Raw genomic sequence first — 17,359 nt, 5'->3', positions numbered from 1 at the left:
AAAACAGTTTTTTGTTCTTACTGTTTACATTTTGTGTATTTACAAAAATAATTGATATTATTTTATCATCGTAAGCAAAAAATGCGTGGTTTAACACAAAACAGCATTTATGTTACCATTATTCATTTGTGAAACTTCTTAATTACTATTGTTATTCACTGCCCTTTGACAATGTAATTTTCCTTCTTTCCCTTCAAATAAATACAAATATTTAACAAGAAGGATAACAGAAGTGAAGAGACATTCAAACTGACCAGTATAATTATTTAAAAGGAAATACATGGTAAGTCATTAACCCCACTGCCACCTGACCAATCATTTTCAGATGCCATGTTACTGGAAGCTCTCTAAATAAATACATTTCAGACAGTTTGTGTGATTCCTCCAAAAGTTATTTTGTGTGAGTATTATCTTTTCACTATAAGTAACAGTGTGCAAAGTCAGTTGGTTTTACAACTTTGTTCCTATAAGTAAAATTCAAGAAATCGAGCTGACAATTTGAAAACATAAAGTCTCATATAAATCAGGTGATGAAGGTAAAGTGGGTAGCAAAAGAGAGGACTGAAGTGAGTTTAAATACAAGTGGTACTCTATTTGTCACTTGAATGCCTCCTGCCTTTCCCTGACTGTTTTACTTGTGAGCTGGTAAATATGCCCTATAACACTAGCACATCATTCCAGTCTTGACAACACAATTTTTTACAGTGTATTTCCTCTTATTTATTCCTTGCCATGCTTTTCTGTCTTTTATTCAGTGGAATAACTGTTGTAAAATGATAACCATTATCCTACCCGATTTTCAAGAAAAATTGCTACGATCTATTATTGTGGTCAACATGCATTATGTGTCAGGCCTTCGTTTTAATCTTGTTGATAAAGGTTCCAGCAGGTGCAAGTCCAGTATTCAGTTTTGAGGGACATAGTTTTTGATGATTAAGAATGCTAATGGTGATCTTAAAAAATATTGCTTAGTACCATGTGCTTGGGGTTTCTCCCATTAAAATCAAATTGGAGCACAGGAAGAATAACTGCTTGAATGCCTCTGTGCACAATGTAATTAATCTAACCTTGTCTTCATGGTTTCTGTGGGAACTGTGCATGGAGGGGTTGGGGGGGGGGGGATGAAGAAACACTCTAGATTCTTCACTTAATACTGGTTCTCGATGCTTTGTAAGTAGTCTTTCGTGGGATGGTTGGCACCTCTCTTCAAGCATTTGCCAATTCAAGTTTTCAACGTTTCCCGTGAGTCAAACAAACCTATGACCATTCATGCTGCCTTTCTTTATATACATTTATTGTCCCCTGTTAGTCCAAATTGGTGTAGATCCTACACACTTGAACAATATTCTAAGATGGGATGCAAAAGTGATTTGTAAGCACTCTTTTTTTATCAACTGACGACACGTTTACACTATCCTTCCAGTGTATTGAAGTCTGTCACCTGCCTTACTCATAGTTGAGCCTGATTGACTAGTTGTGGCTGATTGACTTAGTACTCATAGGATACTACTTTTCTGAAGTGTATAATTTTACATTCCTGAACATTTAAACAAAGTTGTCAATCTGTGTACCACTTTGAGAACTGTAATAGCAACAGAACTCACACCTTTGACAACTCTGTTTTTTGTTGTTGTTTAAATGGTCTTCAGTCTGAATACTGGTTTGATGTTCCTCTCCATGCTTATCTGTCCTGTGAAAGCATCTTCATCTCTGAATAACTATACCAACCTACATCCGTTTGAGCCGGCTTCTGATTCGTCTTGTGGCCTACAGTTCCTTCCCCCTCCTCACTCTCCATTTTCCTCCAGTACTAAATTGATGATCCCTTGATGTCTCAGAATGCACCCTATCAACTGAGACCTTCTTTTAGTCAAGCTTCTTTTCTCCCCAGTTCTGTGCAGTACTTCCTCATTAGCTGCAGAATCTACCCATCTAATGTTCAGCATTCTTCTGTAGGGCCACGTTTCTAAAACTTCTATTCCCTTGTTGTCCTCACATTCGGGAGGACGACGGTTCAATCCCGTGTCTGGCCATCCTGATTTAGGTTTTCCGTGATTTCCCTAAATCGCTCCAGGCAAATGCTGGGATGATTCCTTTGAAAGGGCACGGCCGATTTCCTTCCCCATCCTTCCCTAATCAGATGAGACCGATGACCTTGCTGTTTGGTCTCTTTCCCCAAACAACCCCCAACACCCCTTCTTGTCTGAACTGTTTATCACATTTCAGTTCCATGCTAGGCTATACTCCAGACAAATACCTTCAGAGAAGACTTCCTTATGCTTCCTATACTTATTGTTAAGAAATTTCTCTTCTTCAAAAACACTTTCCTTGGCATTGTCGTTTTACATTTTATGCCCTCTATACTTCAGCCATCATCAGTTATTTTGCTGCCCAAGTAACAAAGTTAATCTACTACTTTAAGTGTCTCATTTCCTAATCTTATGCACTCAGCATTACATGCTTTTATTCGACTAGATTCCATTGTCCGTGTTTTGCTTTTGTTAATGTTTCTCTTATCTGCTTGTTTCGAGACACTATCCATTCTGTTCAACTGCTCTTTCGAGTCCTCTGCTGTCTCTTACAGAACTACAATATCATCAGCAAGTCCCAAAGTTTTTATTTTTTTCTCCCGAAAATTAAATACTCCAAATTTTTCTTTGGTTTCCTTTATTGTGTGCTCAGTGTACAGACTGAATAACATCGTGGATTAAAGTGTGCTCTGACCACCGTCCCTATGTTCAGGAAATTAGAGACATTCTGTTATGTTTTTATAGTGTGGGTCTTTACCTTTCTGTCTTGCCTTACTCACCTTTCAGTGGTTTTGCTGCTTCTACTGTGGACTCATGAACTGTGTCAGATTTGTTGTTGGCAGCAGGTGAGGTTATCCTTCGAGTGAATGCCATAATATGACCGGAATGCTTTCTGCAGCTTATCAAGCCTATCCACATAGGCTATCCCTCAGTACCACATTGTTAACCAAACTTGCAACTTTCTAAAATTCCATACCATTTTCAGAACCTTGTTTTGTCTTGAACAGAGGACCTAGAAATGACAGAGAGGCTTTGTCCCCACTGTAGCCGCAGTGGTGCATGACCCCACCAACAGGCTACAGGAGTCCACTCACCCCACCACTGCCCAGTACCAAACCCAGGGTTATTGTGCAGTTCAGCCCGCAGTGGACCCCCCTGGGAACGTCCCACACCAGACGAGTGCAATCCCAATGTTTGTATGGTAGAGTAATCATGGTGTACACGTACATGGAGAAAGTGTTTGCGCAGCAATTGCCGACATAGTGTACTGTGGTGGAATAAGGGGAACCGGCCCACATTGCCTGAGGCAGATGGAAAACCGCCTTAAAAACCGTCCACAGACTGTCCGGCACACCGGACCTCGACACTAATCCACCGGGCAGATTCGTGCCGGGGACAGATACGCCTTCCTGCCCAGAAAGCAGTGCATTAGACCACATGGCCAACCGGGCGGGCTTTCAAAACCGTAGTTTTCGTGCTACTTTATTCTGAGAGAATTGGCTGAAAAACTTGGAAATTGATATATGTAAAAAATACAAACGCATTTATTGAACAGCTCATGAAGGATGGAGAGAAGCACTGTCACAAACCCACAGAACCCTCTCTCCTTGGGTCCTTGTATGGGTTTCACATAGAGCAATAGTAAGCAGGAAAGTGTAAGAAATGAGTATTGCACATGATGTGCTTCACAGATGAATTATGAAGGAGCTTGGGAAAAAAAAGTAGAGTGAGACAAATTACAATTAGTTGCTGTTTACAGAACCCAATTTAATTCCTAAGTAAGAGTAAGAGTTGTTCAGTCTGTAGAAAGGCTTTAAGTATTCTCAGAAAATACGTTCAGTACTTCTTCAATAGGTTGGCCATTCGTACAGCTATATGTACACTCCTGCTTTGACATATGATGCTGTGCTGTTCCAGCGACTGTCAGTAAATGGCTACTAGGAGAGTGATCGGTTCTATTATTGATAAAGATTGTAATAAGATGTCTGCCAGTTCAGTGGATGTAATATCTTGTTGATTGCGCTGTTGTGTAATAGTATATCTCTGTTTGCTACCGTGGCATTTGTAGGATGAGGAGAAATAGTGACAGTAAAATGTCTCCTATAAAACAATAGTAGATTTTCAGCTTTTGTTTCATTGTATTACCGAATAAATTGAGATTGAAAACATACTCATAAATGAGTTCAGAGTGTACACTATTAGTCATATGATAGTGAATTTTTAAGAAGGAAAACAGATTTTGTCAGTAATTTCTTAGTGGAGTTGCACATCTGCCAGATGAAATGCCTATATGTGTTAAATCATATAATTTTATAACAATAGTTTTGCACCCATATGTGCTTTTATGTATTACAGTTTGCCCTCATATAACTTATACAACATCTTCTAAACAAAGTATTATTTTAATTTTGTTTGAATCTTTATCTGTCATACCCTAATATGCCATAAACATTTGTCTCTGGACATGAAGTCAGTTTTCATTACCAATTGTACCAGTACCTCCTAACTTATTTCAGTAATCAGATACCACTAAGATGAGAATAAGGTTTTGCTCATTTGGTGCTGACCTAAACTGCCATTGTACTGATGATGTGCTATCAGTAATAACTGATTAAATCTCTGTCACTTATTCATCATGTTCTGCAAATTCTGTCTCCTAGGAGAACCTTGAAGGATAAGGAATGAGATAAGCTATATATTAACCAAAGCAGCCACTGCTAGCTCACTGTCCTCATCTTACAATACTCAAATTCTATTTTTATCTAATACTTTGAACAATGCAATTACGTAACTTTATGGAGACTATCAGCTGTCTTTATACTGGCAACATTGAAATATATCTCCATATTAGAAGTCATATTCGTGAGTCCAAATATTCTTTTGAATTTTTTGAGATATTATCTTTCTTTGTTTTCTATGTTTGCATTTGAAGAGTTCATCCTAAGTGAACATTTACTGTTAACTATAAATACCATTAGGGAGTATTTGTGTTGACATGTAAATGTAAGAATATCTAGTCCCCTGAATGGATTTATTTAACATTTGCACAGTTTTCTTATTTTACACTTCTGTTAAATAAATACACTTTTGACCTTATTTAATGATTTTGACTTGATTAGAGCTAGTCTTAAGCGTTAACTAAACCTCTCTCTTCCTAGCACAATATACTGGGTGATCAAAAAGTCAGTATAAATTTGAAAACTGAATAAATCATGGAATAATGTAGACAGAGAGATACAAATTGACACACATGCTTGGAATGACATGGGGTTTTATTACAACCAAAAAAATACAAAAGTTCAAAACATGTCCGACAGATGGCACTTCATCTGATCAGAATAGCAATAATTAGCATTACAAAGTAAGACAAAGCGAAGATGATGTTCTTTACAGGAAATGCTCAATATGTCCACCATCATTCTTCAACAACAGCTGTAGTCGAGGAATAATGTTGTGAACAGCACTGTAAAGCATGTCCGGAGTTATGGTGAGGCATTGGCGTCGGATGTTGTCTTTCAGCATCCCTAGAGATGTCGGTCGATCATGATACACTTGCAACTTCAGGTAACCCCAAAGCCAATAATCGCACGGACTGAAGTCTGGGGACCTGGGAGGCCAAGCATGACGAAAGTGGTGGCTGAGCACATGATCATCACCAAACGACGCGCGCAAGAGATCTTTCACGTGTATAGCAATACTTTTTTTTTTGTTCTAATAAAACCCCAAAACCCCATGTCATTCCAAGCATTTGTGTCAATTTTTACTTCTCTATCTACATTATTCCATGGTTTATTAAGTTTTCAAATTTATACTGACTTTTTGATCACCCGGTACTTTGGTCCCAAATGGTAGTACACATTTTCTTTTGGCTTATATTGGAACTGCTCCTGACATGTTGTGTAAGAATATTTTTAGGGAAGAATTAATTTTCTCATCTGCTGTAATGAATTTCAGTTTTGTTTCCATCTTCACACCCATGTGATGTTACTGTTTTTCCCTCTTTTTGAACCAATGATCATTACCATTAGTAGTCTTTGCAGATTGTGATAGCAGTTGGGATCACTGGAGCTTCTTGCACTTGTATGTGCGTTGTGACTGTTACATCTATTGAAATTAATGTAAATTGCACTGAATAATGGGAAGTCCTTAAGGAGAATGCTGTTTTGTGTTTTAGCCAGAAGTAAGTGCTTTACAAAGTTTTTCAGTGCTGCCATAGCCACTTTGTGACAGTAGACGTGTTTTCATACTTCCCAGCTTACTTTCCTGGCATTTCCTCAATTTAAGCAAAATGAGATGTCCTATTTTCTCTGTAATTTTTCCCTTTAACAGTAATTGCATGGGATATTCTGTTCACATTAAATTGATCCACTCTAATGGTGCACCTCTTGCAGCAGAGTATCATTTTATTTTATATTGGTGACCAATGAAAGTGTTTTATTAACAGTAACATAATTAGCAACTTGATGTGAGTACATTTATTTAATAATCTGATATTTGTATTTTTACTATTCTTTCTTTTGCCACAGTTAAAAAGGAGAAATTTTTCCATTAGAAAAAAATGGCACCGAGGGATTCATCAGAGTTGATGAGTAGGTAGATATTAACAGACTGTGTACTTGATTTACAATAACAATGACAAATTGAAACCACCTTTTATGACAGTTATGATCATTTTCATAATCATTCACAACTGAAATTGGCACATAATTTCTAATTTCATGAGTGTGTAAACATTTTCCATGCAGTTGACATCAGAAACAAATGCCAGAGTAAGGAAGGAGTAGTTGTATGAAGAGAGATGAAGGAAATACACCTTTATATCTGTAGTGCAAACAAAATCTGTATTGCGCAACTTATTTTAATACAGGTTATGGTAGAAGATGAGTCAACGGTGACTGATTAAACTATTGAAATACTGGAAATACTGTTGCAGTAATCTATATGGATGACCAGATTTTACCTTATAGTTTATATTGACAAAAATGTAAATCTAAACTTTAGAAAGAAAGAAAAAAAGGAAGATGCACCATTATCAGAATTGAATGGAAATCAATAATGTGATGTACCTGTACAGACAAACAAGTGATTACAATTTCAGAAAAATTGGATAATTTGTTCAAGAGAAAGAGCTTCACAAATTGAGCAAATCAATAATGTGTTGGGCCACCTCTGGCCCTTATGTAAGCAATTATTCATTTGGCATTGTTTGATAGTTGTTGGGTGTCCTGAGGGATAACATGCAAAATTCTGTCCCATTTGCATGTTATATTGTTAAAATACCAAGCTGGTTCAAGGGCCTTATACATAATGCTCAAAATGTTCTCAATTAGAAGAGATCCAGTGACCTTGTTGGCAAAGATGGTGTGTGGCAAGAATGCAGACAAGCAGTAAAAACTCTCACTGTGTGTGGGCAGGCATTATCTTGCTGAAGTATCATCCCAGGAAGGCTTCCTATATTATGCCACTGTACTGAAAGGATGCTACAAGCGTCCTAGTATGAAAATAAATGTCACCTCGGACCATCACTCCAGCTTGTCGGACTGTATGGAGGGTGACAACAAGGTTGGTATCCCATCACTGTCTGGGGTGTCTCCAGAAATGTCTTCAGCCTGTAATCTCATGGACTAGAGTACAATTGTCTTCAGTCTTCAGAATTGTCAATTGAGAATATTTGGAGCATTATGGACAGGCCCCTCCAACCAGCTTGGGATTTTGATGACAGAACTTGGCACAATATCCCTGAGAAGGACATCCAACAACTCTCTCAATTAATGCCAAGCTGAATAAATACTTGCATAAGGGCCAGAGGTGGACCATCATGTTATTGATGTGTTCAGTTTGTGAAGCTCTTTCTCTTGAATAAATCATCCAATTTTTCCAAAATTCTGACTGATTATTTGGCTGTACATGCACATCAAATCCACCAATTTATGTCATATTCAGATAATACCTTGATGGTACCTTTTTTTCTTTCTTAGAGTGTATTTAACAACATTAAAATCAGGAATATGGATGCAAGGGCTGTACAAGAGAAATTAACTTGAAAGTAATACACTGTTCGAAAGTACATATTAGAGGAATGTGTGTATCAGTGTCCAGTATGTTAAATCTGCTTGGATATAGGCGATACCTGTGGTATTGTTCCATGGCTTGAGATCTTAACTTTCAATGTAGGCAAAACTTGAAATCATTTGCAATCTGCACTGATAAGTGAAAACATTACAACCACTGCCCACCCTGTTGTTGGATGCTGCCTGATGGCATTGTGGGCACGTGACGTGGTAACGAAGGTATATAAGTGGAGCAGACACAGATGGGGGATCATCCTAGTGAAGACGTGGGCTGCAAATGGGAAATCCATTGAGATAAGTGACTTTGACAAAGGGCAGATTATTATCACGCAGAGCCTATGAACGAGTATCTTGAAAATGGCAAAGCTACTCGAATGTTCATGTGCTACTATTGTGAGCATCTACGGAAAGAGCTAGAAGGACAGCACCACTAGACACTGAATGATTGGACATCCATGCCTCCTCACAGAACTTGGAGTTTTTAGGCTGGTCTTCTCTGTAAAGTAGAGTAGGTGTTGATCTGTGGCCTCTCTGCCAAAAGAGCACAGTGCCGGTGCTCGCACAAGTGTTTCATCATCCATTGCTGAATGTGGAGCTCCGCAGCAGACCATCCCTATGTGTTCACTTGTTTGCCAAACGATATTGTCAATTACAATTGCAGTGGACACGAGACCACCAGGATTCGACCGTTGATCAGTGAATACGTGTCATCCCTTCAGGTGAATAACATTTTTGCTAAATTAGGTCACTGGTTATTTCCACAAATGCCATCACTGAGGCAAATGGTGGCTTGAAACGTGCAGTGTGCCATGGATGCAGGCTGGTGGGGCCAGTATTATGCTATGGGAGACATTCTCCTGCCTTGCATGGGACCTGTGGTAGTAACTGGAGGCACGCTTCAGCTTGGCTCTGAACCACCCTCACGCTTGATGTTTTCACTGACAGTGATGCCATCTTCCAACAGTATAATTGTCCATGTCTCAGAGCCAGAATGATGCTACAGTGGTTTGAGGAGCGTTTTAGTGAACTCACATTGATGTCTCAGTGACCAAGTTCACCTGATGTAAATCCTACGGAAAACGTGTGGGTCACTATTGGGCACCATCACCGCATACACAAATCAGCAGCCCATTATTTACGTGAATTACGTGACCTGTGCACAGCCATTTAATGGCACATACCTCCACAAACCTATCGACAAACTATCTGATCCCTGATATGCGGAACTGGTGATTTATTCTGTTCCAAAGATGGCTGAACACGCTATTAGACATGTGCTCACAATATTTTGGCACATCACTGTATGGGCTATGTTATGCATTACAGTGTCAGGTGACTCCTCAGAAGGAAGTGAGTAGCAGGGTCCCAGTCTTTTCTAGTGAGGTGCACAGATGGCAGTTCTCGTTTCTGCGTGTTGTATTCAACCAGGCACATGCAATGCAGTGCACATTGCAAGGGTGGTCTGGGTGGTCTGTTTGATCCAAAAAGGATGGACTTTCAGCTGTGTTGCTGCAGATGCCAATGCCTCTCCATGAGTTGTCCATATGTTGTGGACACTCTACAGGGAGACAGTTCAGTGCACAAGACAGGTTGGACAAGGTTGCCAATGCATGACAACCCATGTGAAAATCGATATCCACAGTGCAGCCGTAGACTTGTACAGAGTATGCCATGTAGATGTCAGGCTGCGATAAATGCTTGTGGAGGGCATACATGGTATTTAAGCTCTCAAAGTATAAGAAAAGCAACCAGGCTGATGGGATGAATGATTGTTTCCACTTTGATTTTGACACCTGTCAGATGTTTCGGTTCTTTTTATGTAAAAGATCGAGGATGTAATGATGTTTTGTTGTGAAAGATATTTGGTAACATACTTAACCCTCAATTATTGCTCTGTGGACTATGGCAGATCCCCAAAGTCACATTCCCATAATTCTTTTGAGCAGTGTGTTACAGAAAGGGAAGAGGAAGTAAATGAAGATAATTCAGGAAATACAGAACTGTGAGAGGAATTTGTTACAACTTGTGCAGAAACTAAACTGCCATTATATGAGTCAAAATACATGGAAGGAAATTGAAAATTTGTGGTAAGTTCCTGTGGGACCAAACTGCTGAGGTCATCAGTCCCTAGGCTTACACACTGCTTAATCTAACTTAAACTAAATTACACTAAGGGCAAAACACACACACACACACACACACACACACACACACACACACACACACACACACACACACACACATGCCTGAGGGAGGACTTTAACCTTCGACGGGGGGAGCCACATAGAAGGGAAGCAGTGCTTGAGAAGGAAGTGAGATAGGGCTGTAGGCTATCCCCAGCATTAATCATTCTGGACATTAAGCAAGCAGTAAAGAAAGCTGAGGAGAAATTTAGAGGGCAAATGAAGAGTTCTAGAAGAAGAAATAAAAACTTTACTGATGACATGATAATTCAGTCAGAAAGAGCATATGGAATAGTTTGAATGGACTGAATAGTATCATGAAAAGAGGTTATAAGATGAACATCAGCAGTAATGTAACAAGGGTAATGAAAATAGTGAAATTAGATCAGGTGATGCTGAGAGAAATAAATTAGAAAATGAGACACCAAAAACAGGAGAGGGCTTTTCTATTTGGGCAGTAAAATAACTGATTTCGGCTGAAGTAGAGAGGGTATAAAACAGAATGGCTATTGCATGAACGAAATTATTGAAAAAAAGAGGAATTTTTTAATATATAATACAAATTCGATGGTAGAAAATCTTTTCTGCAGGTTTTTGCATGGCTCATAAACATGTATGGAAGTGAAACAAGAACAATAAACATTTGAGACAAAAAGAGAAAAGAAGCTTTTGAAATGTGCTACTACAAAGGAATACTGAAGATTTAGATGGGTAGATCAAGTAACTAATGAGGGGGTACTAAATCAAATGGGGAGAAAGAATAAATTTATGACATCACTTGGCTAAAATATGAGACCAATTTATAGGACATATTCTGAGGGATGAAAAAATGGTAAAAATTTTAGAGTGAGACCAAGGGTTAAATACAGATAGCAGATCTAATTGAATTTAGCTTGCAGTAAATATTTGCAGATATGAGACTTGTGCAGCATAAAGTAGGTTACAGAGCTGCATCAACCCAGTCATCAGATTGAAGACAACAACAACAACAACAACAACAACAACAACAACAACCAGAAGTAACAGGAAAATTTATCATCTTTTACAAACACGGTAATGTGACAGTAATACATACCAAATGAGGTGGCTCACTACACTTACATTAAGGAGTAGCAGGGTTAACATCTGGCTACCCAGATTTAGGTTTTACTCGGTTCCCCTGTATCACTAAAGGCAAATGCTCTCAGTGGTTCCTTTCCAAAAGGGCTCTTCAGATTCTGTTTTACATACATTCTGTTACAGACTCCACCTCTGGTGATCTTGCCACCAGTGAGACATTAACCTCTAATCTTTCTTACTTCCTTTTTGTGACTGAAATGTTGCTGGTGCACAGTAACAAGCAAAATATATTTTTCTAATTGCTTTAGACACTACATAACTCCAATCAGCAATCTTTGAAAATTTCACTCTCGGATTCCTTACAGTGCGACGGTCTCAGAGAAAGAAAGTCAGAACTATCACTTAAGAAGTGTTATCTCTATAAAATCACTTGTTCAGTAAAAAAAGAAAAAAGAGAGAAAGAATCTTAATTTCATGCTTGCTTTCATTCATTCTTTTATTCGTTCATTCAGTCACTCTCCCTCACACATTGTGTTCTGTAAATCCTGTAATGAAGGAGAGCCATCAAGGATATGGAATGAAAAAGATTATACATTTACAGATGGATACAGCCACTGCAGTTTACTTCTGTAAAAGTTTACTAACAATAAATTTTGACCAGTGGTCACTCGGCTATCCAGATATAAGTTTCCTATAACTCCTCTTGAATCATTTAAGGTGACTTCTGTGAATTCTTAAATAGTTACTTTGAAGAGACACGGCTGAATTCTTACCCTATCCTTCTCCAATTGGAACATGTATTCCATTTCTAATGACTTTGTTATAATATATGAGAATTACTTCTAGATCACTTGAAATATACTTATGTTTATTAGGAGAAAACCAACTACTTTGAAAAAAGTCATTGCTCTTCCTCTTATAGTACTAAGCTGCTGCTTTTTATCTAATACTTCAAACAAAGCATTTGTGTAGAATTTCACAGGCCACATTACCTGTCTGGATACTGGCACTGTCAACTTCTATCTGCTGTTATACAAATATTAGAATTTGTGTCCCTGAGTCACATAAATTGTAGAAGGAGCGAATAATGATGTATTCTTTTTTGTTTATGTATATTTGGGGAGGGGGGTTCAGTTACCCAGATATCTACCAATAACCTGTTATAGAGTTGTGCACCAAAGTACAAAACTCCGTTCTGAACCCTAGAGAGGGAAGCATAGTCTGTATGAAAATTATTGTTACTTCTAATATTCTGTTTGTGGACTGCAGAGTTAATCCTAATTTCACTCGTGACATTAACCACAAAAACCATTACAGAAATAGAGAGTACAAGTATCGGCACATAAGTGTAAGAAAATCTTGATCACTGAATAGGTTTCTTCAAGATGTTCACTCATCACCTTTACACAATATTCACCTGAGCTACATTCCTCAAGAAAATTATGACATGGGAGAATGTTGAGTGAAGTTACGTGAAGTATACCAGCTTTCCTGTTAGCAGATTGAAATAATGAGAAGATTTCTAAGTGCAAAGCAGGCAAATCTGAACTGTTTGGTTAACTGACCAGACCCGTGTTCTCGTAAAACCTGTTTATTGTCTATCGGCTTGCCTAGGACCTTTGAACATGGAATCTCATCCAGTGTATCCTTATTGATCTCTATTTCTGTTACTTGTAAGGCAGCTTTCATTTGTTCAGAACTGTATGAAAAGGAAAATTTGTTTGAGAAAACTATAGAATCTCTTTACAGAACGTAAAATTTCAGCACAGCTGATACACACATTAAAATTATAAAAAATCCTCATACTAGTTTTTGGAACTGTGAGTTCCTTCAACAGGGAGACTATAAAAGTGAGAAAAAGGAGAAATGATTTAGACTGGTGATACCAAGTGAGCAGTTACAGTGGTTAGTATGCCAGTTTTGCATTGGGAGAATAATGGTTCAACTCCCTGTCTGGCCATCCTGATATAGTTTTCTTGTGGTTTCCCTCAATTGCTCAAAGTAGATGCCAGGGTGACTACTTCAAAAAGGGCATAACTCATTTCCTTCCTTGCCATTCCTCAGTCTGTTCTATCTCTAATGAGCTCCCCTTTGATGTGAGTTTAAAACCTTATCTTCCTTCCTTAGACTGGTCAAAGAAGTTATATGAAACAGAAACACAGGTAAAGAGTTTCTCCACATAGGCAAAATTGTCCACTCAAAGAATATTCAGGAAACAATAAACAAGAGAGAGTCATGAAATACACTGCAAAGATTACTGAAAAGCTAAAAGATGCTGAATGCAGAAAAACAGTAGCCAGACAAGGAAAAAATCATCAACAATGAGGAAAACTATCACCACAAAAAGAGAAAATCATTCAACAAATAAAATTTGTCACCCAAAAAAACAAGAGAAAACCAAACAATAAAAGTGGGCCATTAAACATTCAAAAGTAAAAGATTGCAAGACAAAGGATCGTTGCGCATAGGAAAAAGGTCTCCAAACAAAGTTGCAGGACACTCAAACAAAGAAAGAGGATCACCAACCAAAGAAAAATGATTGATAATTGCTCAAAAAAGATGATCGAAGAGCCAAAAAAGATTGCCAGTTAATGAAAAAAGGTGATAGGCAACAATTACAGACAACACAGACAAAATAAGAAGAAGAATAGTACCAGAGTTGTAGTTACTTGTATCAAAAGGAAAATTTCCTTTAAAAAACTATAACATGACAAGAACAAAAATGATTGGCCAGTATTACCTTCAAGAAGTGAAATTCTAAATGTGGACACACAAAAGTACAAGAAAGTTATTCTAGCTTTTGGCACTATTAGTTCTTTCCTCAGGAAGGTGTGTGTCTGATATGGATATATTTCGGTCCTTGGCTAGTACAATTTTTTCATCAGCAAACTTCTCAGTTTTTGATGAGTCCTCCAATGCTTCAGGTAAATCATTTACTTCTGCACAGCTCAAGAATGGAAATGGACCAAGTTCTGATCCTTGTGGATATAATATTTAACATTTCTTGAGTACAAATTTAGTCTTATTCATGTTGTATCATTTGCTAAAGGGGCATGTTGTTTCCTTTTGCTAAGGTGTGGTGCCATCCATTTAATGGAAATGCCTTTAACCACATAACATTTTAGTTTTTCTACTAGATTTTTTTCTTACCAAGAACACGGAAAATGCCAACAAGACCTGGCACTGTGGAATTGACCCGAAGACGCAAAGTAGACCTAGTTTTGTTTATAGTAATATGCCTTTTACCCTGTATACCAACTCGTGTAGAAAAGTTTCTAATGATGAGAAAATACATGTATGGATCAAAGGACTTGGTGTACTTGCTGAGAATGTAACTGTAACTGGTGATATTACTTTGTATTATAATTATTAATAAAGTGTTATCCTTGACTCCTGTAACTGGGGGCGTCAGCCGAGAACTGCTAGATGTATATCTGGTAACCGGGGGCTCAAGGATGCAACAATTTGAAAAAATTAACAAAGCATAGTGCCGCACTGCCCGCTGGGCGCCTAGCCGGGCGGTTACGCAACCCGCTTGGCTCGGCGCTAGGCCTGCGCACCAGCAGACGCACGCTCATAGTATGACCAGAGCGCGCGAACGCTATATTGCTCTCCTGCTGGTGCGCGCAGAGTCTAAGTCCGCTGTCAGCACGTTACGAAACCAAGGTCATGCATTCCCTATATAAGCGGCATAATGATACCTCAACTAAATTTGTCAGATTATATATTGCTTTTTCAGAAGAGAAGCTTTTACACAAGTCAGACTGAACTGTTACAAGGTTATTCTCAGAAATTATATTCTCAATGTTATGTTTTAAACTGCCTTCTCAAAAATTTTTGAGAACATAGGAAGGAGAGAGGCTGGTCTGTAATTAGAGATCACTTGTATAAATAGGTGTTACTATTCTCTACTTCAGTCTTTCTTTGTTGAAATACCAAAGAATCAGAACAATAATAATGTAAATTCCTAGGAACAATAATAAAAAATGGAACGAAAACCACTCATCTATAGCCAACTGATTCGTGGAGCATTGAAACACACAACAGAAATAACAGATCACTCTAGCTTTCAAGTGCTTGCTCTTTTTCTAGTAAAAGTACACACATTCACACACACAACCAGCCAAACTTTCACTCCCTTGCCACCCAATTTTCTTCCGGAACACATCCATGTATTTACGAGTCACAAATTCTTCTGTTAGTACACTGTCCTTATCTGACCATAAATGACTGAAATATGAAATGTGTAAAAGTAAAAGTACTTTGAAAAGTGTAGCTGACAGTAGAGAACACATTATCGTGATAAGAAAGTATTGTGCCATCCTATATATTAGTTTTTACTTTAAATCTCATTATTTTCTTTGTATTATTCAAGCAAATGTGCCTATAGAACTATGTTAAGGTGGCAAAAGAAATAATAGTAAATTCTGCAAAGTGGTAGATGTAAATCGTTCAAATTTAACCATTCCATATATTTGTTTTAAAAAACGAGTTTGTATCTGTGTTAAAGGTATGAAACACTGCAACATGCTCCTATGTTATTAGTGTTTCAGTCTCAATAAAGGTGAATTGGTGAACTATTTTAGACACTATACATGACAGTATTTGATTCAGAATTTCTTTTAACCCAAAAAGCATTTTCACATGACCATATCTGTGGAGTAGTCATGAATATCATGGATTCATCTTAACTAAATCAATCTACTTTGCATTTGCACAGATTCATTTAGTTTCTGTCTAGTTTCTCTTTTCTTATATGACCAATTTAAGGATTTAGTGGATCAATTTCACTGACTGAAAAATCTGTGGTAATGTATCTTAAAATGTGATATTTTTATATTGTTCACCAGTGATGACTAAAACATAATTTGTCATTGTACATGAGTGCACTATAGGATAATAGAAAGACAAAGAGTGTGTGAAAAGTTAGTTACCTGAACACCTCATAATTGTGAGAATATGTGAGTAGAACTGCATGATACTACTGATTTTAGTCTGCCCATAGCTGCATTCAGCTTTTCACAATATCATTTATTTAAATTGTAACACTGTAATTTTTAGTTAGAAAACTGACTTGTGGCTTTGTTACTAATTCTGTTATTGCGAATTCTGTGAACTAACCATGTTTTATGCATAAATGTGAGTTAAAATTTACATAAACTAAATGTTTGTAATTTAATCAATTTAGTAAGTTACTTTTTCAAATAGTTGTGTCAAAGCAAACATTCCTGTGCTTCTGGTTTTTTTATTTTATTTTATTTTTACAAGAAAATCAAGAAGGTGAACAAAAATGAAATAAAACATTTCACATTGTATATTCATCATTGTCATTACAAATAGAGATTGATATTCTATACAGATAACAGAGAATTTCTCAAAAATCCTAAGAACACCTAGTTTTGTTTGTGGCACCTTGTCTGTGGTTTTCAGTGTTTGTCCGTGTGAGTTTGTGTGTGTATGCACTGTACTGCACCATTGATTTGTTTCAGGCATGAAGTCCCTGTTACCTCCGACCCTATCACCATAGTTCACATGGATGAGGATGTAGTGGTTGTTAACAAACCTGCCTCAATCCCTGTAAGTGGCAACAAGACTGCCTCTCAGACTTTCTTTTTAGTGTATGTTTATCCTCCTGACTCCTTTGCTGGATCATTTGAATCACGCAGAACTATTTGTATGTCAGAACGGACACACATATAAGGATGGTTCACAAAACTGACAACTGTTATCCATAAATCGCTTTATAGTTTCTGTATGCAAATTGTATAATATTTTTAAAATTTACTGACTGAAATCATTCATTTTATGGTCTGCAAAAAGAATAAATCAAAACATTGAGTTATGATCCTTAACTAAGTATCAAATTGTCTGATTAATTTGTCATGTGCTGACATTTAGTGCTAAGTGAACTGGCATACTGATATCCTGAAGTGGTTCAGATGTGTAGATTCTCACTATCCTCATATTGCTGGAAAAGTCACCTCACTTCCCATGCTTTAAATGCTGGTAAAGAACA

At 37.6% G+C, this 17,359-nt stretch overlaps 1 protein-coding gene across 1 annotated transcript in view; it reads left to right on the top strand.

The window, feature by feature from the left end:
• LOC126237026 (pseudouridylate synthase RPUSD2) overlaps positions 1–17,359 on the top strand; it is an 882,831-nt gene that overhangs the window by 798,629 nt on the left and 66,843 nt on the right. The window contains exon 7 of the mRNA XM_049946770.1: positions 16,833–16,920. Within this exon, the coding sequence (XP_049802727.1) occupies positions 16,833–16,920 (88 nt within the window). The remainder of the gene's footprint in view (positions 1–16,832; positions 16,921–17,359) is intronic.

Source organism: Schistocerca nitens, chromosome 2, assembly GCF_023898315.1.
Source record: "Schistocerca nitens isolate TAMUIC-IGC-003100 chromosome 2, iqSchNite1.1, whole genome shotgun sequence".
NCBI lineage: Eukaryota > Metazoa > Arthropoda > Insecta > Orthoptera > Acrididae > Schistocerca > Schistocerca nitens.
Note: the sequence above shows the minus strand (reverse complement) of the source record. Positions and strands in the feature narration are given on the sequence as shown.